Here is a 26,480-nt window from a genome sequence, read left to right on the forward strand (position 1 = left end):
GAGGATTTGAGTCCCTTTGTATCAGGGTAGTTGCCATCTTTCTCCTCTCTTCCTCCCTTCTTTTTCTTCTTTATGGTGTGTGTGTGTGTGTGTGTGTGTGTGTCTGTGCGGGCGCCCATGTGCATGTAAATTCAAGGTGTTTAAGTCATGCTTGTAGTTGTCAGAGAACACATTTTGAGAATAGGTGTTCTCCTCCTACTGGATCCCTGGTAAAGCTCAAGTGGACAAGCTTATTTTGCAAGCATGTTTACCCATGATGCATCTCATAAGCCCAGGTCCTTACATTCTATGCTGCTGCTGCTTGGACAGAGGAACTAACCCTGAGTGGCAACTGCTCAACTGTTTTGTCCAAAGAGATATGGTTATTTATACAAATGGAACAGTTGTGCATGTTTTAAAATATCTGAAGTTAAATGAATACAGGAAATTTGAGTGTACAACATAATTTATATGTAGTATAGAATATAGGGTGTGGGAAACTTAGGTAATACTGAAGGTATACTTCAAGTTCAGACAGTAACTAAATAAACCTCACTGAACAGACAGGCCTGTGGCTTGCACTTTGAGTTTAGAATTACATAAAATGGATATTATTCTTCTTGCTCTTGAGGTTCAACAACCACTTACTTACATGGGCCTTGGGAAATTTACTTCTAAAGTCAACTTCACTGTTCTTTCCTTCAGATTGTGATAATATACCTGCCTTGTACAGTCTTCTTTAAAAATATGCATGAAGACCTGATCCTGGGACTAGACTTTGTCCAAAGGTAATTTGCTTTCCTCCTCTGTCATTCATCATTTTTTTTGCTGGAATTATTAATATAAAATTAGCTTCTCAGACTCTTTCCCACAATAAACTGATTTTACTTTGCTCCCTGTAGGGACAATAGTTAAGAATTAAGTATGGTAAGAGAATCCTGGAAATCTAACTATTTTCCTCAAAAAAAATTTACAAATCCTCATTTGTAACAGGACTGCCACATAGTCTTGAGGAATACAGAAAGGCAAGCGATGAATGAGTAGTCTCTGGGAGGCAGGTGAAGCATATTTGGTAGATTAATTTTCAATTCACCTTCTCAGAAGAAAAGGACACACCCCTCATTTACCAAGATTCTAAAGAGATTTGGAGTCCCCTGCCAGCCCCACATCAGTCTGTGCTTTGAAGTATCCATTCCCCAGAGCTTGGTTTTCTTGCCCAGGACCCAAACCTGTTATTGAGCAACAAGAGCTCTGTAGGAAAATTCAGTTCCTTTCACTGACATTCACAAGCCTGTTGTCCTCAGAGGGGTGGATGGTCTATGTGCTTATCAGCTAATCAATCTATCATCCTCTTTGTCTTTAGCACAAAGGAAGTTAATACAATTACCTCATCCACAACAATCACCTCACCTTAAACTCTTTATTCTCCATGCAGAGGTGTTTGGGAGCAGGCAGCACTTTGGGGAGATATGTTTGTTTGGTTTGTGCATCTGTCAATACTGAGCTTGATAGCCATTGAGGAATAGTTGGCAATGCTGTCTTCCAAGCCAAGTTTTTCTTCACTATGGATACTACCCTTGAAGTGAGGACCCAGGTTTCTGACCAGCTGAGTCCTGGGGGCATTTTGACTACTTCAGACAGAAAGCCTTGGTCTTATTGTGGAGCCCTGGACAGGAAGCCAACTGTCTTGGGGAAGGGGTTTGCCAGAAACAGTAGCCTGCTCCAGATGGCAAAAAGCAATTTTGAGGCCCTTCCAAGAAAAGTGTTTTTGTTTGTTTGGCTTTTTTTTTTCTTTTGGTCTTTTTCTTCTCTGAAGACTTTGAGCATTTCTTATTTTTACTTTCCCTTTGCTTACTAGAAAGGCATTTTCCAGGGCATGGATTAAAATTGACAAAAATATAAGTGACCAGCAATGAGGCAACTTTTGAGAACTCTGGAGATTCAGAAAGTGACATCTAAAACAGAAAAAAAAAAAAAAAGGAATATGAGGAGTTTTTGCTTTCCTAAAACAAAGCAAAACAAAACTTGATCCCATACTTGCACAAGCACCCTCAGAGCCCGCCCCCCCCACCCCCCGCCCAATTCTTTAATGTTCACTTTGGACCATAGCACAGCCGCAGTAACGGTTCATGGTGTTATTTCATCTTGTATCCGTTTGCCGTTTAAAAAGTGGAAACAGCAGAGTCAAGACTCAAAGTTGAGTGAAACCTTGGTTTCCTGGAAGCTTTTGTCACCCTGAAGAGTTAGTCAGCCAGGCGCCTCCATCCCGCCGCTGGGCGCTCGCCTCCAAGAGGCTGCTCCACACAGCTCGCTTGCGGACGCGCGTCCTCGCCTCAGGCCTCTGTGCTCGGGCCGGCGCGCTGCTTTCCCGCACGCGCGGAGCCCTCTGCAGCGGGGAGGCTGCGTCTGCACGTGTGGCGGCTGCGGGCTCACCTGCGTCGCCTGTGCTCGGCCCCACCCTCTACCCCGCCCCGGCGCAGCTGATTGGTCGCCGCCACGAGGGGCGGCCCGGGGGCTCATTAGCGATGCGGTCTCCTGGCTCAGCTTGCTAGTCCCGGACCCTAAGAGAAGCTGGGGCTGCGGTCCTCTCAGCGGGGACGGCGGGCGGCGCCGCAGGAGGCAATGGGGACGCGCGCCCTGTCCCGCGGCCCATCGGATGTCCCAGCTCCATAGGGAACGGCGGTGCAAAAGACAGACTCACCGCAGATCCACCACCCCCGGGGGAACCTACTGGTGGTGGTCCCCCGCGGTCGTGCCTCGCGGACTCCCGAGAAAGAGGAGCGGATCCAGAGCGGAGCTAGGAGCATGGGGACGGCGGCTGCGGGCGGCGGCTGCGGAGCGCGTCGATGGCTCCCTTGGCTAGGACTCTGTTTCTGGGCGGCGGGGGCCGCGGCTGCCCGAGGTAAGCGCTAGGTGGACGGCGGCGCTCAGAGGAGCGGACGGAGGAGGAGCGGGACTCGTACCTTCACCATGGGCTTCCCAAGTTGTGCTGGCTTCTCTCGGTGTGCGAAGCGCGACTCGGTGGGAAGCGGGTGGAGGAGCTCCAGGGGACCACTGCCTTCCCATCCAAGTTTGCTGTCTGCCTCAATCCTACAGGTTGCTGTGACCCGGGCCCCTACCCTTGAGTTTCAGTCAGTACCTGTTCGGTGTTTCGAACGCTCCCTATTTGCTGCAGGCTGGATAGCTTGTCTTCACCACATCCTCGCTGGCCTCGGTCCGGTCCTCTTCACTTTTCCTTCTTGGGCGAGCTCGTTCCTGGGTGGGCTCCCTCAATGATCTTAGGGAATACATAGGGAAAGAGGCAGGCGACTCCAATAGAGACTGCGCTCCATCCCCCCACCCCCCCCCGTCCCTTTCAGGGGAAGCAGCGGAGCTGGTCACTTAGCTCTGCGCCAAGCCCAGTACCCCATGGGCGACCCTAGCTCTGGCTCTGAGCCAGCGCTGGCTTTGCTTCACAGAGGCGGTGTCGATGCAGGAGCTCTGGGGAGCTGTGTGTAACCCCAGGGTTTAACAGCGCCTGCAGTGCCCAGCCGGATAAGCAGTTGGCCAGAGGCTCCACTCTGGGCTCTTCCTCTCCCTACTCGGTGCTTACTCCAGCTAGGAAGCTGGGGGGGGGGGGGCGGTCTCCCTGGGCAGTAGGGAGATCTAGGCTTCTCATAAGCTCAGGACCCCTGCTCCCCCTACCTCGTTCTTTTTTTTTTTTTCTTTTTTCTTTTTTTTTTTTTTTTCCTGTATCCGCTGCACTCCAGCAGAGCATCAACTTAAAGATACACCCCACGGACCTGTTTTGAAGCGGATCACAGGCAGTTTCACACAGCCCCGGTGCCGTGACTACCTTTGAAATAATCCAGAAGCTTCTCACTCCCTGCCCTTCTTTACCTTTCTTCTTTACTGCATGCCATCCAGCGGGCTTAGAATATATAATTGCATTAAACGTTTTACCTAATGCTTGTCTAGCAAGAGGTGGCACCGAGCTATCCACCTCACCTTCTCCCCTGTCTCCTGAACGTATTCTTGGTAGCCGTGAGGCCTTTGGAAGGGTTGACAACGTTCCCAAGAACTGGTATAATCTCATTTTTATAGAAGCTAGCGGTGTTAAGAGCAGTTATACTGCCTGGAAAGAAGAATTTAAAGGGTGGTTGGAGGTTTTCAGTTATATGAGCCTATTCTGTGCCTGTTTGCATTTCATTTCCTGAACTTATTTTTTTTTAAACGGAGCAGGTTTATTTAAAAAATAAAAATCAGGAAAGCCTTAAAAAAAAAAAACGAGCTTCAGTGATTCCCACATACTGTTACAGTGAGGCATGTTTCTTTCTCTTGCTGGAAGAAGCACGGGCTTCAGCCATTTAATTTACTACGGAGAACTGAAGACTGCCTCACTGCCCAGGCAACTCCGAGTGTTTTTTTCTTTTCTTTTTTTTTTCTTTCTTTCTTTTTTAATATACTATGGGCGGGTGGGGAGGAATGGATGTCCCCCTTTCCTTCACATGGATCGAAATGTCTGAGTTTCTACTTAATGTTCACAGTGTGGGAGGGATAGCTCATGGTGACTGACTCCAGGTACTGACCCTTGGAATTTGGTGTGTGGAGTTGTCTTTAAGCCAGCTCAAAACAAGAGGTGGGAACATGCCAGCAGCCTCATGGATGGAGTTTTTCTGGCTGTGAAACCAAGGCTAGCACCTCTTGTCTGCAAGCTGTTCTGTAAGGGTCTCCTGGAAAACATACTGTACACTCTGCAGGCTTATTTTCAACAAATGTTTTGCACAGACCATAGAGATGCCCAAGACACTTGGAGCAGTAAATCTGAGTAGTGCTTCTCTTATCATATTTCCATTCACCTTTAGTAGCTTTCAGAGCTACTTCAAGAAATGCGCATTAAACAGGCTACAAAACCCATGGATTCTTCTGCACCTAGCTTGGATGGGTGGGCACAATAGAAGTTTTCAAATCAAATCAGAGGTGTTTTCCATATTGAGTTCTATCATTTCAGCAAGGTAGGATGCATTCAAACTAGGATGCTGTGGACTTGTGTAGCGTCCTTGCTTAGCAGTTTCACTGTGCTGTGTATGGTTGATTGGTTCTATAGGTGATTTCTGTATTTTTAAGTCAATAGTTTATAATTCTGATGACTTTTTCCTTTTGTGGTGCTGGGGGATTGGACTGAGTGCCTGGTGCATGCCGAGCAAGTGCTCTTCCACTGATACATAACCATAGTCCATGAAAGATTTCTCTTGTGGGTTTGATCCAAGATGTTATAAGTTAGTGAACAATAGAGACTTAAACTACTTGCTTTGGTGGCATAGAGTGTATGAGATTCTGCAGCATTGTTTTTACAGTATTTACCATATGTCTATTTCCATGATGGTGGTAGCATCTCTTTTCCCTCTAACTTCTCTTTGCTTCTATATCTAAAATAAAAATTTAAAAAACTCTGAAAATCTGAGGATAATTTTGGATGATTAGTTTCAAGTATTCTCAGTAAGGAATCCACTTGGGACAAGGGACTACACATAGGAAACATCACTGATACAGAATGCCATTTGGGTTTCTGCCTTGCTAATCAAAGCTTATGCCTTCAGAGAGAAAGCTGTATTTCTTCTGGTAAAGTCTGAGGATAGCACCCTGATACCATAATTATTATATGTTTTGACACTTTAACTTAGACAAAGGATGTTTTAAAAGTTACTTGTGACCTGCCGAGTGCTAATTGAATCCACACCATGTCATACTGATTCATTTTATTCTTAGAAGAGAGTGCTGCTGATAAATTTGTGATTTCCACTAGGTCATGTGCAGAAGAGATCATGTCATTAAACAAGCTAGAAGATGACATTTGCTTCTGATAACTAGAAAGGTACACTTACAGCAAAGAATGTATACATTTATATTATAGACATGAAGGGTCATATCTTACACATGCTCACATGTATTTCTCTTCATTTCTTATACCTGTTGGTACTTTCTTAATGTTATTTGAGAACCTTTTGTTTATCTCCCTTTGTTCCTGTGTTTCAAAACAAATGAAATATCATAAAAATAAGGGTAAATTGCCCTCTACCCTCCCAACTTCCTGCCAGGACTTTTCTGATTCCAACTGTGTGCTCTTGGCTTGAGTAGCCCTGTGGCACCTTCTCTTCCTGCCTGACAAAGTACTCTCTACTCAAGAGATCTTTTAAGTCTCTCAATTCTAAAGAGGAGATTAATCGCTTTGACTTATCTCATGAAGGCTGTGAAAGCACCTGAACTCTTTATGTACTTCCTCACTCTGTGAGTGCTGCATGGATGAGTCTCCTTCTTGAGATTGTGCTCTGAAGGCTAGGAAGCCCAGCCAGTCCCAAGGGTTCTCCCTTGGTGCTCTTGGGACTGACAGGATCTGTCGGGTAGATCTTGTCCTACCTTCATGGTGAATGTAAGATTCCATTTGTTATTCTTTCCTAGGTGACTTGCAAACTTGTGTTTCATTTATTTATTTGTTTATTTTTCTTTCCCAGAATACAATACCCATTTTAAGACATTACCAACAAGGAATTTTATGAATAATTGGCTTCTTGGGAGATGGTAGCTATTTGATATCTTTCTCTACTGCCTAGCTTGTTTCGTTTTTAAACATTAGAGTACAGATCCAATTCACATGTATGAGAATTGACTCCAAACATTGCTGCCTTAAGGAAGTAGTAGATTGGTGTGGGGTGCCCTGGTCATGAAAAGGTTGGAATGCATGCTCTCTCTCTCTCTATCTCTCTGGAGTATACCTTTGCCCTCAACCCTGATTGTCTTTACCCCAGGCAATGCCTCCTGAGTGACACTATCCATCATCTCCATTCCGCCCATTCTGATGCTGTCATAACCTAACTACAAAGGAGAACACTGATGGAAACTCATCCACCCTAAGTCACATAGGTCATGTAAAAGACACATGCTTATTCATCCCTTTGTATGTGTGAATGTTCTTGCATGTAGAGACAAGAGGTTAACATGGTGTCTTCCTTTAATCACTCCCCATCTTATTATTTTTAATTTTAAAATTACATTTACTTATTCTCTCTCTCTCTCTCTCTCTCTCTCTCTCTCTCTCTCTCTCTCTCTCCCTGTCTAAGAGGGGCTAATGTGTGTGTGTCATGGTGCCTATATTGGGGTCAGAGGAAAACATGCAGAAGTGTTCTCCTCTTTCCACCCTGTGAGACCCAGGGGTTGACTCACGTCATCAGGCTTGGTGGCAAGCACCTTTACCAACTGAGCCATCTTGCTGGCCCTCTCATCTTATATTTTGTCATGGAGTTTCTCACTGAACCTGGAGCTCATTAATTGGCCAGGATGGCTAGCCACCAGGCACCAGTGATGTCCTGTCTCTGTCTCCCCAGTGCTGGGGATACAGAGTGTCCTACTTTAGGAACCCCACTTTTAAGTGGACATTGGAGATCCACACTCAGTAAGCTATCTCTGTCCTTTATCTTTCATTTTCTACACTGTTGGCCTGAGAACATCATTTGCCCTCAGTATTCTGGCTATTCTTTGAAAGAAGGCATTTTTGCATATTGGATACGTAGTGATTTTGATATTACTCAGTATGTACCACTAATTATTATGAATGTTACTCACATCAGTTCATTTATTCCTTAGAATGACTCATTGTGGTAAGTGTTGTCATTTGTAAGCTAGGAAGAGAGGATCATTAGGGTTAAATAAAAACCCAAGACCATGGAGGAGTTAGGATGTGCAAGATCTTAAACCCAGTCAGTCTGACTTAAGAGCTTACAATATATAGAGTAGCTAAGCTATGCTGAAAATAAGTGGTCCCTTGCATTTTGTTGACAAAAGTGCTAAAATGATATCTTCATAACTATCAAGAATTATAGAGGAATTTGAAGTAGCTTAAATATATCTGTGAATATATTCAGATAAATCTAGAAGATTTATGTTGTATGAAAACAGCACTCTTACAGCATTCAGTTTACTACACTTTGGGATTGGAGTCACGCTTAAAATGCTGAATACCACTTTCTAATATGATAGCTTGCTTTTTTTTTCTTCTTCAGTCTTGAGTGTCAACAGAAAATATTACTCTGATTGAATACACCATCCATGGAATGGCAGATCCCAAAAGACTATTTGTTGCATGTCTTGTATTTTTAGCCTTGTTTGCCGGGGAAATGTGGAGCATGAGATTTGAGAATAGATTGTTAACACGAGAGGCTGCTGTTTCTGCTGTTTTGGGTACTCCTGCTGCTGCTGCTTTTGCAAGGCAGATGGCTAGATTCATTTATAGAAAATAGATATTCGTTCTATTTTGCATTTCCACTTTGAAAGGAACTTTTAATTGTTTGTGCCACATTGCATCGTATGGCCTTATTTTGTGCACACATGCTACACGTAGATAATTTTCCAAATTAGGCGGATGTTAATGTATTCATTTTGGGTGATTCTATCTGCACTGCACTGCTAACTCTGTTTTGGTTTGGAAATTCTCTTTTAGAAGTGGGTATGTCTGTGGTGCTATGTACACCAAGACTTCTCAGCTCAGCTCACTGCTGCTGTCTGCCTTACTCCCACTACAGGGAGCTAGAACTCAGAGATAGAAATAGTCAGGCTGTATTTATGGGGCTGATATGGAATCCTGCAGGGAGGTTGAATATCTGTTAGGAGATATATTTGGGAGTATTTTGATTCAGTAATTTCTCAGATCTTGGACTTTGACTTATATATAAATAAGGTGTATTGGAAAGGGACTTCAGTCTAACCAGGTTTCATTTATGTTTCACCTACAGACTATCTGGTGTCTGAAGGTAATTTATACATCATTTTTAGTGTGGCTTGGCTTTCACTAGACCCATGTCGTCAAATTTTGCAATGTGGCATAAGGTAGGTGATCTTAAAATTCCTGATGTTGGAGTTTTGTAGATTATGATTTTTGGAATACAGATGACCAAACCTGTATTTTGTCTCTCATATTATATTTTACCTACCCTACAGGTTATAAAATTTTTTCTAGTATGTAGTGTGTGTGTGTGTGTGTGTGTGTGTGTGTGTGTGTGTGTGTTATTTATATTACATTGATGTGCATGCAACACTGTGTATGTGTAGACCAGAGACAAGATTGTGGTCATTTCTCTCCTTTTCTTTTATGTGGGATTTAACTTGGATCACTAGGTGCACATTTACTCATTGAGCTGTCTTGTAGGCTCAAGGTTTGCTTTGATGCCCAGCTTTTGCCATGGTTTCCTGAATAAAGACCCTAACAAGTAGAAACCTGTCTTTCAAGGGAGGTTCAATAATGTATTTTAGTTAGTGCACATGCAGTGATCCCTTGTGTCTGGACTGAAACACTCCATGCTTCCTTTTTAAAAACTGGTATAGCAATCATATATAACATGCATGTCTTCCTGCATACGTGATCTCTGGGTGTCTTAATTCCTAAAACATACAAAAACTATGTAGAAACTTAGGGTACTCTTGTAAAAGTTGGGTTTGCAGAGTTGGTTAGGCAACAATAAAATACAGCAATAAAATACATTAGTATTTTTTCTAATGTGTTGATGTGCAATTTGTTGAGCAACTGATACAGAACAGGTATATATGGCGGACAACTGTATTGATTTTATGGCCCCAAATTCTGTTTTATAAACTTCAAATGAATCTTTATCTCCTAAAAGAGACCTCTGTAAGTTATCACATGACTTCAACACTGCATCATAAGTATAAGAGGGATCAGGTTGGAAACTGTCATTTTGACCTGTGGGAACTAAAGTCAAACTTTATAGGTGCCATGTTGTCACCTGAATTAAATGCTGTGGTGTCTCAGCCAGAGAAGTCAGAAAATGTGACATCCATCTTAGACAGTTCAGAAGGTAGGTTGCTGACCAGCAGATATAAAATATAGGTGGACCCAGAGGCCATACCGAAGAAATCATGTTGAATAACTCAAGGGCCCAGCCATCAGGAGGATAGCTACAGCCCTGTAGCCTTATTCACAGATTTTTAGGAATACACTAACAAAACAAATTGACTAAATAGTAAATACAATTTTCTTTGAATCAAATTCGTGGTAACTTCTTAGAGTTGCCTGCGTGCCTTTGATGGGTTCTGCTAGGACAGTACTTACTACACAGTTATTGTCTTTATTTAAATTTAATTCAGTAGATTTACTGGGGAAGGAGAGGGAGCCATAGGATCATGGGTTATAAATGCTACAGGGTAATGTTTGGAACTCACAAATCATTGCTTTTCAAATGAATAACATTTGAATAACAATAAATCCTGTTAAAAGGCATTCTGATTTAGTAACCTGAGGAGGGGGCTGAGAGTCTGCATTTCCAGCAAGCTCCTAGATGGTCCTGTCCACAGACCACTGCTGATGATCCTTTATGGTGCTGAATTTGTTTTTTATTAGCAAGCAAGTGTGAAGAACGCTTCAATACAAGACTGAAGAAAGAGTCCCGGAGGGTAGAGAAACACAAATGTCAGTGTTGATCAGATAGACACAAGGCAACTTATAAACGAATAGACATTCATGGACACCATTCTATGTCCTGGATTTTATTTTGAAATAATTAGCGGTCTGAGGTCTGAATCTCATTAATTTCTTGTAATAAAGAGGAAATTGACTTTCCCAGAATTTTCAGTGTTCCCAGTGTCATGTTTCTTAAGAAGCCTTTCTAGCCCTCTTCAGAACTCCTTCAATTTATTGTGTTCTCTTGACTGAATTTCTCTATACTTCAGAGTCATTTGGAATTCTGGGTAATTAGAGAAGTAAGTGGTAGAAGAAAAACAATTAAAAAAAAAACTAGCCATGTCCACTTGGGCTACTGAAGCTCTCCAGAGGCTCAGGTTGCTGTTGTTACAACATGATACAGGACCAAGGCCTCTTTGTCTGTCTGTCTTGCTCCAGGCCAGTATTGCTCACCATTGCCTTCTGTCACCTGGTAGTGGATTGTTCTTCAGCACAGTGGTCTTTCTCACTGTAACCTTACTATGCTACTTCTACTTTACTTGCAGAGTAAGAATGAAATAGCAGTGAGTGATTTTTAGGTATTTACCTCCACAATAGTTTATTATAAAATCTGCATCTTTAGACTTCAAGAAAGATAATTAGGGGTAACACATGTCATCATGAATGTCTCTTTTGGATTATAATGTATTTATATGAGATTTGAAAATTTTAGTTTGATTTAATTTGTTTAACTGTTAGTCATGGTACACATTCATGGCCTGAGGTAAAATTTCAATGTATATCAAATTAGCACAATTAGGATTTCCATCTTTATATCATTTCTTTGTGTTTTTGTAGCTTCAAATTTCTATCATCTAGTTTCTTCAACAGATACATAATAGGATGTTATGAAGTATAGTCACCCACTGTGATTGGAATTCTACAACTTTTTTCTTCTAGGTTCAGATATACAGAAGTCTTACAGGGAGTATTTCACAGTATGACCATTTTTAGGTTCCTCCCTATCTTCACACTGAACAGATCAGCACCACCACTACCATCGCCAGCCCAGTTACAGGCCTACTACCAGCAGGATATAGAGAATTTGGATCTTGAGTTGGTGTCAGAGCTTTTTCAACTACATTATCATTTAATTCTATTTTATTACCAGATAGATTGATTGGACTGAAGTTGGATGATAGAGTACTTCTGCTCATATTATAGTTGGTCTGTGGGTGTGTGTGTGGGGGGGCTGCTTTGAACATGGAGAAAGAATGAAAATTAAATGAATGGAAATTCTTCCACATGTCTACTTGACCTTCCTGGTCTGTGGTGTTAGGCTTCTTGTGGTTTTAAACAGAAATGGCTTCTTCTAGAGAAAAAGCAATAAGAAATGTATGGGGAGACTGAGGGAAAGTACAGAAGTGACTGTATTAAAACTAGAACACTGAAACATAGAGTAACTGGTAAGTAAAATCATTTTAGGAGGTTGCTAAGAAACCTCATCATCTTAAATTTCAGCAGATTAGGCTGGGGGATATAGATCAATGATAGAATGCTTTAGCACAAAGCCCTTGGTTCTATTCCTAACACACTCACGCGCATGTACACACACATACCTGTACACAGAGTCACATACATGCACGTTCTCATGCCCCCCTGTACACACACTCACACACATGCACACACGCATCTGTATATACACATGCACACACATCTGTACACACACTCACACACATGCATACACACACAGGGAGAGAGAGAAACACTCTCACACATATGCACACAAACACCGGTACACACACATGCACACACACACACACACACACACACACACACACCTGGACACACACACACACACCTGGACACACACTCACACACATGCATATACACACACAGGGAGAGAGAGAGAAAAAAACACATAGAAACTTACACACTCAAACACATGTACACATGCATGCACATGCACAATAAGCATATGTACACATATATTCAGAATTGAAGTAAGTTCAGCAATAGTGTAGTAATCTAAATACTTTGTCATTATTATTAATTTTGAGTGTATGTGTTCCCCCTTGCATTTTTATCACCTAATGAGGTCAAAATCTCCTATCTTGTGTTTGAAAGGAATTTAGTGGCACAGTATAATTAGACTTCCAGTAACATTTTTCATAAATGTCTTTAATAATTATTTAACCCATCTTTAGGAAGGTAAGGAAGATTATACATTTTCCAAAGTAAATTTTCATTCTAGATAAATAGTGATTTCATTGCAAGCCTTTTGGAGGGAGCCATGTACAGCATCTGTAAAGTACTTGTATCTGTCATGTGAGTAGCAGACCTTAGAACTCCCATCGAAAGTCAGAAAAGTTTTCTGAAGTTTGCATCTGTACTTTTCCAAAGTTGTTTCCCTTAAAAAAAGGGGAAAAAAGCAATCAGGAGGTTCACAGATTTTGCTGGTGTGAGATGTGTGGGTGGGATGGGAAGTGCTTGGGGTTTGCTCTAAAGAAACATGTCAACTTAAAGATCTGCCATTAATTTATTTTGTTATCTTTTGAGCAAAAATAAATCCACATGATGTGTTCTAAACTTTAGCAGTTAGCCTGAGATGCATGTCAGCCCCTGGATGTCATTGTGAAAAGACAATGCTGCTATATCCTATGTGTTGGGGGAGACAGTTGTACAGCTAATTATTAATAATTGTCAAGGTGCTAAGTGCTGCAATGCATGGATATTTCTGTGTATATTATAGATTACTGGAATGTCATATATCATCATCATTTCAAACATATATTATCAAAGTTCTATGCCATTAGTTTAAGTGGCATTAATAACACTTAAGCTTAAGATACAGTCACATTTTTGACTCGAAAGTCATTGTCTACATAATGGCACTTTTACTTTTACATCTAGCCCTCATCTCTAGTTTTTCTTGCCTTTTTACTATTTCTAAAGCCCAGGCTTCCTTCATGTTGTTCTAATACAGTAGACTGGAAGGTCAAGACTATAGCTACCTATTAGAGTTTGGATAGAAAATATTCTTCCAAATGGCTCCTGTCTTTTGATGCTTAATTTCAAACCATTTCTTCAGAGATGGCACTACTGAAGTGACTGGATCATGAGGGCTTTGACCTAATCAGTGGTCTAATTGTTTGGTATATTCAAAAATCGATTGATAGGCTCAGTGGAAGGGATTGGAAAGTGCCTAAGGTAGGTACTGATTGGAGGAATGTTGGGGTATGCCTTTGAAGGATATTTCCTACACACACATACACACTCCTCTCATATTATATTCTCTGTCTCTCTCTGCTCTCTGATTACCTCACTTTCTTGTCATTGTGGCATTCTGCCTCCCTACAGTCTGTAAAGTGGTGACAGTTGACCATGTGCTGAAAAGCCCTAAAACCGTGAGCTGGGATGGTTTACTTGATCTTTGCCAGATTTCGAAGCAGGGCAAAATCAGTCTTTTCTAAGTTGTTCCTGTCAAGTGTCTTGCCAAAACAAAACGTGGCTAACAGTACAGTTCCATACATTACTTTTTCATTCTCATTTTTCAAAATCAGAAGAACTGACTCAATCCTTTTGGTTCCTTTCTGCTTTACCATTACATGATGCCACCTTTTGCTTCCAGGACCACTTATTCACAGTAATGTGATCATTTCATAAGACGTCCTTTGGAATTTTAAGTATATATCAAAACCTTTAATGAAATATTCTTGGAATAAATTTGTAAGACAAGTTAATGGGGCTATGGAGATGATGCTTTTGCCTTGAGCTTATGCATTCTTCGGGAATACACCAAAGATAAAAGACATTTATGTTTTGATTACTCTTAAATTGGTATCTGTTATTGAATGTGTCTACCTACAGGTTGAACATCCTAATCCCAAAAGTCTGAATCACAAATGTTCTCATGTCTAAAGCATTAAATTTTTGTATTAGGGACCTCAGCCAGTAATGCTTTTGCAAATGTCCCCAAATGTTAACAACTCTAAAACTGAAAGTGCTTCTGGTGTTGAATGCTTTGCATAACAGGTGCCTAATCTCTGTGGGCTGAGCAGAAGCAGACCCACTAGAAAACACATAAAAAGGTGAGGTCCCACTTGGCTGTTCTTGTGAGTGTGTAGGCCAAGTCCTGCTAGGTTGGTATTTTAAGAAGAAATCAGATATATGGAATTTTATATTAATGTTCCTTAATTGAAATCTTAAATTAGTTTACTAAACATTGACACAAGGGTCAAAGGCTATGATTTCTCAGTTTTCCAGACCATCTGAAATCAATGAAAAGGACCAGAGTGGACATGTAACACCTTTTCTCTATGTGGGAAGTAGCTTTGTTTCCTGGAAGAAGTAAAGCTTAGAGATGACCTTTTAGTTTATGTTTTCCTTTGCTGAGTGTGGAACTCATGGCCTCCTGCATGATAGACAAGTGTTCTACCTCTGAGTACATCCAACTCTGAAGTGACCTTTACTTAATAATTGATAAGCACTGATTTGAACACTATGTGTCTTCTCATACCATTTTCAAAAACGTTACAAAATTTCAATGTGGAAAGTATCTCTCTAGGGCAAAGCCTGCTGTTTACACATGAACAAGCAGGATCTTGAGAAAGAAAGCAGCCTGGCTTGTCTGGGTTTGCATACCTTTCCTGCCATGAACCCAGACCTTCATTTCCTTACTGTTGTCCTTGCTGCCTGTGATCAATAAAAGCACAAAGAATTTCAAGAGAATGACACCAGAAGACTAAAGACTATTGATTATTTTTCCTCTTGTCAAAGGATGTTTTCCTTTTATTTAATGTTTATATTTTTCTGAAATTTCTTTGAAGTAAGCTATACCTAGTCTTCATTCTCAATCACTGCAAGATGGCAATACGATTTGAAGGACATGAGTTAGTGCAGTGTTAGGAAAGCTGACATTATTAAAGATGTTTGCTTGACAGATTGTTTTGTGTTTGGAAGAAATTTAGAGCTAGACTTAAGCTTCTGTATTCTTGCTAATACATTTGTTGAATATGAATCCAGTAGCAGAGTCTAAATATCTCATGCACATAATTATTTTGAAAAGAATCTATTCATACAAAACAGAACATATTCACCTCGTTTCCACTAATTTATGTGACATTAGTGCTGTGAATTGGAACAACTAACCTTGTAGCTTATCCAAAGGAAATTATTTTTAGAGAGCCTTTTGCTACAAGCCCCCCAATTCTTACTAATTCCTGAATGTTCCTTGTTTAAGCCTGGGCTTTCACACGTGGAAAGGTCAGATTCATCTGTCTAAATGGCCTTCTGAGCCTAGGTTATCTGCTGGTGAGGTGGCCCTTGCTTCAGTAAGTGTTTATGTTGCTCACTTGAGAGGACACTTGTTGGGGAATATTATTTTAAGAAGTGTGGCTTTTGTTTATGCTGTATTTGTTTAACTCTGTGAAACTGTGTTACTGTGCCTGTCTAAAACACCTGGTGGTCTAATGCATCCTTGAATGGCCAATATCTGGATAGAGGAGAGGAATAGGCAGGGCTGGCAGGCAGAGAGGATAAATAGAAGAAAAAAATGAGAAAGAGGAGAAGCAAGAAGAGAACAGCCACCCAGCCACCCAGCCAGCCATGGAGTAAGAAAAAAAGTAAGATATACAGAAATAATAAAGATAAAATTCAGAGGGAAAAGGTAGATGGAATAATTTAAGTTAAATAAAGCTGGCAAGAAACAAGCCAAGCTAAGACTGGGCATTCATAACCTGAAAAATAAGCCTCCATATGTGAGTTATTTTAGAGCTGGGTGGCAGGCACCTCAAAAGACCTAAACCCCAAAAAGCCAAAAGAGTTGAGAATAATAGAGCAAAAACTACAATAGGCACTAGGTGGTGCCTTTTTTGTGCAACTTGCTTTACGTACCCCTGAAGAAAGCTTCTGATGTTGGCAGTGTCGTATTAATGAGATCCTTAAAAAAAAAAAAAAAACACAGACCAGCCTCCAGAGAGACTGGCTGGGTATCATATTAAAAGTTTAGTTGTCTTATTTCTTCCCCTGTAATCCTATTGTCTTGATTTCAGTGTTGAATACTGCATCTCTGAAGGGCACAATAGCTTGCTGAGTGTCACCATACATTGTACTGGTACTTCAAAACCTCATGATGATTATTCATGTGGATGCCACCTTGCTGAGAAAGTGTTAGACACAGGGGGTGTTGAAAACTTCCGATTCTTGGAGATTAGGTGTCAGAATATTCAGTTTGGCTATATTTAGCAGTTATCAGTGAAGGATCTTTCTTCTGGAAGTGGTGGGCAGGTTTTAACTCAAAAAATCCCTTTTGTCACCCAAAGCAGTGTTTTTAAACTTGTAGAGGAGCAAACATGTGCAGTAGTGCCACCCAGGGTTAAGTTGGAGCATCACAGACAGATGCCTGCTGTGTGTGGTGTTCATTTTTGTTCTGTAAGCTAAAAACCAAGCTGTTTGAAGCGTGCTTATTATCAGTTTCATGAAATGTACTAGATCGAAAGCTGAGCTGTTTATAATGTAATGTTGCCTAATAGAAAATATACGTGAGTGATTTTAAATTCTAAAGAGCAACAATTTGACTTCAATGTTAGCAGTCAGCTGAATTCACTGCCTGGATCTCAGTGATATAGTCATCAATTCAGCAGGGGCAAGACCATTCTCTACTAAGGTACTTAGCTGATTCTTGATTTGGGAGCCGAAGATCAAAAGTCACAGACTTAACGTTTATAAACGTAGAAACTCAAAGTGTGTAAATATAGACATGGATCAACTTTGGGATTGGGAAGAAAACAAGTCAGACAGGTGTCTGTGAGGAGATTCAGGGGACTTCTACTGATCACTACCCACCTGCAACAGTAGCCAGTTCTCTCTTCTCCCAATTTCAAATGACCTGACTGATACTTGACATTAGAAGGGGTCCTCGGACTTTCCTATTGGGTTGGAAAAACTGAGGTATTTGTTAAAGGGTAAGGCTATGTGAGAGCTTTGTATAATAAGCCAGGAGGCTTAAGAACAAAGGATTGGGGATGGACGGTAGTGCAGGGCCCACAAATGGAGACCTCTGACACACACATAAACACACAAGCCCTTCTAAGGATTCTTAGCCCATGTACAACATTTCCATTGCTACAATGTCATGCCTGAAGTAATTGACTTACAAAGAGAAGCCTTTGAATTATAGGTTTAAAGGCTGTAGTCTATGATGGGGGGTGTCTGGGTTAGGCAGCTCAGAACAACAGGATCATAACTACCCAGTTCCCTGAGGGCCAAGGACAGTGGTCTCAGGGCCTCCCAAAAGGTTCCACAGCTTAAAGGTTCCAGAAGCTCCCAACAGTGCCACCATGGGGATAGAGACATTAACATACAGTCAGGAATTAGACTGCAGCCCCCAGCAAGGAAGTACTAAGCAATCATACTTAGGAATGGGTGAATGTAGTTGTACTAGTCTAATTGTCCAAGGGACATATATATGGTAGCATGTGGAATCTGGAAAACATTCTGTGATTTATTGTTGCATCTGAATGAATATGGATTTTTAAATGTATTAGGTTTGACAGGTGTCTGTGCAGTTAACACTACAATTAAAATCAGACCATAATCAATGTCTTTCATTGGTTCTTTAGCCTATACCTCTTGTTCTTAGTGGTGCCAGCCTTGAAGTTCATGCTTGCTGTTAAGATTTGCAAGCACATATATACACTTAGTTGATTGTCTACTTTTAAGATTTGCTTACATTGTATTACAGAAGATAGTCTCCATATTTTCCAGCAATTAGTTTTTTAATCCAAGATTATGTCTTGTCTGTGTTCCTGTATGTAATATAGCTGGCTTGCTTCCCTGGAGTACAGTGTTCAGCCAAATGGCAGGAATACTTGTGATGCTAACACAGTATATGTCTAATGTTCCTTCCATATTTGGACTTTAGGGCACAATTAGGTTGATTTTCACACACAGTGGTTAGTCATTTGTTTCTATGTATGCAATTAACTTTCTTCTCCATGTTTGCTAATGAAGTTAATAATTTTCCTTGTTTTTAGTTACCATGTATGTGTTGTCTCTGACTCAGGGATGTTTTCAGTGTGTGTTGCTGTGGACATAGAGATACCCTGGCACTAATGTTGCATAAATGCAGATAAAAACACCATAACTTGAAAGAACCGTATGTTTAAAGTGGAATTAAAGCACTTAGCCTTCCGCAACACCAGAGCCTAGTAAGACAGTATGCTGGGGGGTCCTGTTCACTCTCTTGCTCACATGGGAAACTGGAATCATGGGAAATCATTGTACCACACATCACAGCCCACAGGAAAACCAACATTCTGAATCCAAACTGACAGTTTTTATTGAACATGTCATATCATATGGTCATGAAGTGGAAATGCCCTATTTGGGGATAGATGCCCATGAGCATCTCCTTGAGGTATATATGTGATTGCAATTCCTCCTTCCAATTTGAATTTTTTGATATAATCTCTTATTTTGTAACTTAGGCTGGCATGATACTGTTCATGAAGGCCTGGTTGGGCTCAAACTCATGTTCCTGCTTCAGCCTCTCTGGTGCTGAATAAAATGAAATTATCTGTTGTCTTCTCATGGACTAGAATTTTGCATGTAACCAGTGTTATAGATCACATTGTATTTTTGTGTTGTGCCTAGGAAATCATTCCTAAATTACATTAATGATACTGATGTTTTTGTCCATGTATTTGCATTTTGGCCATTCATATTTATACCTTTCCCTAGTGATTATAATGCCACATTTGTAGTTTATGAAGCATTCTTTATTCAGGAGCAGTTAGTCTGGCTTTACATGTTTCTCAGTAACCTCTCTTGGCTTGATTTCTACTGCTCCTCCAAATACCCTCTTCATGCCTCATGACTACAAGGCTTTCTTAGTTCTATTAAGTTTGTGCTTTGTCTATCCCCTTGATTTTGTGCTTTTGTTTGGGCATCTTTCATTGTTTTTTGTTTCTTATTGTACTGTAAACTACTGAAAATAACCATGGTATTTTCTTTATTATTGATCCCCTCAAGGATAATATAAAATATGGTGTCTTCTACCTGGAGAGTAGCTCATAAATCACTGAAATGAAATTGAAATGATTTTGAAATTATGCAGCTCATCATATCGCCCCATCCATACTTGCTATAATTTATAGGATTTAGATGTAATGTTCAAGTGACACAGCTTGGTAGAAACCTGGCTTCTCCCCTTCCCTCCCCCTGACCTTATTCCAGAAAGCCCTTGACTCTCCATTTGATGAGCAAATGGTTGACTTATTATACCTCTACCCAGAAGTGTGAGGCACTAGGAAGAAGATACTGGAAAACCAACTGAAGAGACAAATACGTAATAGGACCAAGACCCTTAATCATGTCTCTTAAACAAGAACGAGGTTCATTTGACATCCCAACGGCTGGCATTGTACAACCATAGCATGGACTTGCACCTCTGTGCTCTGATTTCCCCAGCAGAGAAGTTGCCACGTGCCACTGTCCATATGCCTTCCCAGCAGTAGACTTTAAATTCTATGGAATGATGTACCTGATATATCGCCTATCTAGGTAGCTGTTCTGCTGCTGCACCAGACTGGCGCAGTCCACGTTTACTTGCTATAAGGTAGGTTTCCAAGGTATTCTATATGTAAAACCCATACCAGCAAAGAACCAAAAACTCCAAGTAAGCTTGTAAATCTGATCAGCCAGCACACTGCTTAAATGTGTGTTCATTTGGGGAAAATGGTGGTGCTGTCTTTCCCTAATAAAACAAACCTGTGAGATAAGTACACTTGAAAAATTAGCTCTTGTCACAGTAGTCTAATTTATCTAAAGGACTTGAGAGATGTATTCAGAGGCCCTAGTTAGGGAAGTTTTGCAGAATAAAAAAGGTATGCTGGGACTGTGATTGAACTCACAAGGTTGGGAATTCCAGGTGTGGAATGACCAGAGCTAAGCCAGTCAAACATCCTGCTTGCAGCAACCTTCTCATGAGGTAGGGTTTTTCATTCCATGAGCTTTGAGTAGACTCATGACTCGTTCTTCTCCAATAGCTGAGCCCTAGATGAAGTATTTCTGAATTCTAAAATCTTGCACACTTATTCTAAGAAATCTGAAAATAAAGGATATACATACAGGACTGCTGTTCAACTGTCTTTCACCAATAGAAGAAAAGCAACTGGCTGTCTCAGAACAGAAGCAAGTACTGGTCTTTGGAGTTCTTGTTGGGTCAGAACATTCTTTTTTTTTTTTTTTTGGTCTTTCGAGACAGGATTTCTCTGTATAGCTTTGGAGCCTATCCTGGCACTCGCTCTGTAGACCAGGCTGGCCTTGAACTCACAGAGATCTGCCTGCCTCTGCCTCCCAAGTGCTGGGATTAAAGGCATGTGCCACCAACGCCCGGCCTCAGGACATTCTTTGTACCAAAAGCTTAGTATCCTACCTATTTTGTGCCTTTGGAGATGTGGCTGTGAAAGTACAGTACATTTGTAGGCAGCCCTTGTCCAGAGCCAGAGGTCATGCCTGTTTTAATGCCCAAGTTCACAGCAGGAACCTCAGGCAAGGCAAGGCATAGGTGGTGCTTCTGTGAAGTGAGCCAGTAAGACACACACACTCACATCTTTACTTGTTTGCCTAGATGAAGATAGGGTATGATAGTCTGAACTCAGGTTTTTGTTCATTTCAATCATTGCCAAGACACCTTTGAGGCATAGTTTTTAAAATCTGGTGTGCTGAGTGTGTGATTTTTTTTCAGCATCAAAATGAGTGTGAAATTTAGAAGTAGGAATGCTTGTGTCTCTTGTAGATATAGATGAATTGGCAAGCATGTGCTTAGAAAATTTAGGGTTGTATGCAAGAACGTTGGCATAATCTTGTATTAGCTATGACTTCATATGTATCACCTACTTTTTCTTGGACTCAGATGGAAGTAAACATTAACAAATTTGATAGGCAAATTTAATTACAGTTAAACCTAGTAGTCTTTGCCAAGTCCCTTTTCACATTTAAAAATTGATTTATTAATAAAATGAAATTGAAGTAATTAAGAAATAGAAAATAAAATCTAGAAACTGTGCACAACACACACACACACACACACACACACATGTGTATGTATAGGTATTTGGCAAAGTGACAAGCTGCAACTTAATGTGATGAAGGGCTCAATTCATCCATTTCTCTAGCTCTGAGTTGAAGGCCTCTAGAATTATATCAGCAACCTTTCTATTCCCAGTTTATTTTGTGTACATATGCATGTATAAATACACACATAGAAAATAATTGAAGCTTTATAGCTACTCACCTATGTTGGAAATTGAATATGGTTTCATTTCCTTTAAAGTGCCTGTGTGACATGAACTTGTTTTTGAATCTTCATTTTGGAACACTTTAACTAAATTAAGGCATTCTGGCTTCATAATGTGATTATCTTTTGTGGACCCCCCCCCTCTCTCTCTCTCATATATATATATCTATATAAAGGCAAACAAAGGCCACATTGAGTCTGTGGTGAAGGTACCAGGCTGCTTCTCCAGATGGCAGAGGAACTGTTCATTTGCATGGTTCTGATTCTGTAGTCTTACAAGGTATCTGACAGTGGTTCTTAGAGGCCTGTACCTAGGTACCAGAAACTTGTTGAGGCCAGGGAACCTTAGTAGGTTCAGATTTTCTACATGGAGCTCATGCCTCAGTATGAAACCCAAGTTCCAGTAGAGATTCTAGGTTACTGTTGATGCCAGATACTTGGGCCTACACTAAGCAAAACTTGTGACACTAAGTGGAGATGGCCTAAGAGAGAGGCCACAGTTGCTATAGACAACAGAATTGGAAGAATAGAGCTACACAAGCCCTTTGGAATACAGATGGTGGGCATGGAGCAATAGTTTGGTGTTATCCTTGTTGGGTTATTTTTTCTCTCATTTGTAATTAAATAAAGTAGGGTCTGATCTGGCTATCACAGGGCCTAAGTATGTGCTAAACACATTTTAATTCCCTTGCTGCAATTTCAACCAATGGGTTAAAACTCAGACAATAAAGTGCAGTTAGAAATGCAGGTTACCCAAAGTCATAATTTGGCCTATAATTCCCATTACTACCTAATATTAGTTCATACTGGTTAATGCATGTGCAATCTTTGCCCGGAGCAAGGTCACGTTATACATAACATGTATGTCATGGAAGAAATCTTACAATTGTCATTTCAATCTTAAGATATCTGGGAACGTAGAAAACATCCGGTAACTGCAGAGACTGTGAGAACTGGAATCTAGCCACTAGCCAACTGAGACCAAGAGACTTGCTAGCCAATCAATGTTCAGAAACCCATAATCTATGATTCCTGTGATTCTGAGGCACCAAAGTGGGGAAGAGAGGTTATTGTAGACTTTATAGATGTTATACCAGAGATAATGGAAAAGCAAAAAGACAAGAATGATGGGTTTCAACTTATATTTGCTCAGGGAACTCCTATCCTAATCCACTATTTAAGACAAGGCTGAAGAAAGCTACATCGGAGAATTGATAATAGCTGGCTCTACAAGAATTTATATAGCTAAAGAATTGGGGGAAGCCTACACCTTCATTATGATGTTAGAATGCACTCTCACATGATGCTGAGGAAGAATGTATGTGATGGAGTTGAACTTTCCTAGGTTCAAATCCCCACTTCCCCATCTTACTAATTACTTTCAAGTTGCTGTGCCCAAACCCTTGGCCAAACAATCAATCATTAATCAAGCAAGCAAACAAAAACAACAACAAAAACTCAATTACTCAAATGATGATCTATTTTGGCTCACAATTTGAGAGAATATGGTCCTTTGTGGCTAGGAAGGCATGGCAGCAAGCAGCTCCACAGTATCAGAAACATGTGGCTAGGACTCTTCATGTCCTTATACTTTAAAGATTTTGGTAGTTTTCTAATATGTATATAAGTGTAGATTCTCATGAATTCCAGAAGAGAGCTTCAGATGCCTTGGAGCTGCAGTAACAGGCAATTACAATCCACTTAACATGGGTGCTGGAAACAGAATTCAGGTCTTATGCAAAAATCATTCAATAGTATTAATCACTAAGCCACCTCTCCAGCTTTGTGTCCTTACTTACATCTTGACAATCACAGAAGCATACTGCAGATCAGAAGCAAGCCAGGGCTATTACTCTCAAGGCCGATCCCCATTGATCTACTTCCTTAAGCTAGTCTATACTTTCCAAAGGGTCTACAACATCCCAAGAAACAGTAACCAGTTGGAACCAAAACATTTCACGTTTCACTTATAGCATTCCACTGATAGCCACCAGAAGTTCATAAACATTTCATAATGCACATTGTATCTAGTCCAACTTCAAAAATCCCAGTTCCAACAACATTCAAATGTCCCACATCCAAAGTCTCCTATGGGATTGAAGGAAATACCTTAACATTAAACCCATGTGACATCAAAACAAGTTATACAATCCAATACATGTTGGCATAGAGTAAACATTACTGTTCAATGACATAGTAATTGGGGTGCAACAAATAAAGAAGAAAGCAAAATTGAAAATAACTGTTTTCCCCAAATCATAACAAACTGTTTAAAATGTATCTAAATTAAAATAGAAATCTAAAAAGCATTGTTGAAAAGCATATTGTCTGAATATGCATCTCAGTCTATTCCATCACTGTTAACAGCTCTGGTTTGTTTAAGTGTCCCCTCAAAGTCCACTTATTAAAATTGTGGTCCTTAGCGTAGGGACACTGGAAGGTGATAGAGCATTTCTGAAGTGGTGGTACCGTGAAAATCTGAAGTGTGCCCTACAGTCTTGTGGTTTGGAAGAACTGATCCCAGGTAGTGACATTGTTTGGAAGGTTGTGGGGCCTGGCTTGTAGAGATGGGTCGTTTGAGAATGACCTTTGAGGATTACAGTCTATTTCCTCTTCTCATTCTCTATTTCCTGGTCTATCAATACAGAAGAAGCTGCAACCACAGGTCCTGCTGTCGAGAATCAAGGCATTGGGCAGTGATAGTTTGTGTCCTTTGAAACAATGGGTCAAATAAATTCTTACCACTTATTTCTGCTAGATGTATTGGTTAAGAACTAGTACAGTGGGCCAGAAACAGGCCTATGCTCAGGAGGTATTACCATCCCTGACTTCAAGCTCTACTATAGAACTATAGTCCTAAAAATAGCTTGGTATTGGCACAAAAATAGACAGGTAGACCAATGGAATCAAACGGAAAAGCCTGATATTAACCCACACACCTACGGACACTTGATTTTTGACAAAGAAGCTAAAATTATTCAATGAAAAAAGAAAGTATCTTTAACAAATGGTGCAGGCATAACTGGATGCTGGCATGTAGAAGACTGTAGACAGATCCATTATCTATTGCCAGGCATAAAACTTAAGTCCAAATGGATCAAAGACCTCAACATAAATCTAGCCACACTGAACCTCTTAAAAGAGAAAGTAGGTGGTACCCTCAAATAAATTGGTACAGGAGATCGCTTCCTGAACATAATAGCAATAGCACAGACACTGAGATTGACAATTAATAAATGGGGCCTTCTGAAATTAAGAAGCTTCTGTAAGACAAAGGACACAGTCACCAAGACAAAATAGCCTACAGACTGGGAAAAGATATTCACCAACCCCACATCTGACAGAGGGCTGATCTCCAAAATATACAAAGAACTCAAGAGTTAGTCACCAAAACACCAAATAATTCAATTAAAAAGTGGGGTACAGAGCTAAATAGAGAATTCTCAATAGGATTCTAAAATGGCTGAAAGACACATAAGAAAGTGCTCAACATCCTTAGCCATCAGGGAAATGCAACTCAAAACAACTCTGAGATACCATCTTACTCCTGTCAGAATGGCTAAAATAAAAAAAAAAAATGATGACAGTTTATGCTGGAGAGGATGTGGACAAAGAGGAACACTCCACAGCTGTTGGGAGTGCTAACTCATGCAGCCACTTTGGAAATCAGTATGGCAGTTCCTCAGGAAAAGGGGAATCAGTCTACCACAAGATCCAGCAATTACACTCTTAGGCATATACCCAAAAGAAGCACATTCATACAACAAGGACATCTGTTCATAGCATGTTCATAGCAGCATTATTTGTAATAGAGCAACCTAGAGACCCCTCAACTGAAGAACTGATGGAGAAAATGTGGTATATTTACACAATGGAGTAGGAAGAAAAAAGGAATCCTGAAATTCGAAGGCAAATGAATAGAACTAGAAGAAACCATTCGGGGTGAGGTAACCCAGTTACAAAAAGACAAACATAGTATGTACTCATTCATATATGGATTTTAGACATACAGCAAAGGATTACCAGCCTACAGTCTATACCACTAGAGAAGCTACAAAACAAGGAGGACCCTAAGAGAGACATACATCGTCCCCTGGAGAAGGGGAAAGGGACACAATCTCCTGAACTAATTGGAAGTATGGGGGAGGGGAGAGGGAGTTAGGAGAAAAAGAAGGGGAGAAAAAGACATGAGAGAGCAAAAAGATAGAGTCAGGGGAAGTATAGAGGAGAGCAAGAAAAGAGATACTATAATGGAGCCGTTATAGGTTTAAAGATAAATCTGGCACTAGGGAAATGTCCAGAGATCTACAAGGATGACCCCAACTAACAATCTAAGCAATAGTAGAGAGGCTACCTTAAATGTCCTTCCATGTTACTGAGATTGATGACTACCTAATATGCCATTCTAGAGCCATCATCCAGTAGCTGATGGAAGCAGAAGCAGACACCCACAGCTGTAACACTGAGCTGAACTCTAGAATCCAGTTGCAGAGAAGAATGAGTGATGAGCCACGGGGTCAAGACTAGGATGGAGAAACCAACAGAGACAGCTGACCTGAACAAGGGGTTGCTCATGGATCCCAGACTGATTCTTGGGAAGCCATCATAGGACTATTACAGAGCCCCTGAATTAGGATGTCAGTTTGGAGGTCTGGGCAATCTATGGAGCCTCTGTTGGTAGATCAGTATTTATCCATAATACAGGCATGGATTTTGGGATCCCACTCCACCTCGAGGGATGCTCTCTCAACCTAGACACATGGGGGATGGTTT

The 26,480-nt window shown here is 40.7% G+C and overlaps 1 protein-coding gene across 6 annotated transcripts in view; it reads left to right on the top strand.

Annotated features, from left to right (window-relative positions):
- The first annotated feature begins 2,784 nt into the window (after positions 1-2,784).
- The window catches only part of Unc5d (unc-5 netrin receptor D), a 510,504-nt gene continuing 486,808 nt past the window's right edge, over positions 2,785-26,480 (top strand). For all 6 annotated transcript variants that reach the window (XM_035452950.1, XM_035452951.1, XM_035452952.1 and 3 more), the window contains exon 1: positions 2,785-2,881. In XM_035452950.1, the coding sequence (XP_035308841.1) occupies positions 2,785-2,881 (97 nt within the window). The remainder of the gene's footprint in view (positions 2,882-26,480) is intronic.

Source organism: Cricetulus griseus (assembly GCF_003668045.3).
Source record: "Cricetulus griseus strain 17A/GY chromosome 1 unlocalized genomic scaffold, alternate assembly CriGri-PICRH-1.0 chr1_1, whole genome shotgun sequence".
NCBI lineage: Eukaryota > Metazoa > Chordata > Mammalia > Rodentia > Cricetidae > Cricetulus > Cricetulus griseus.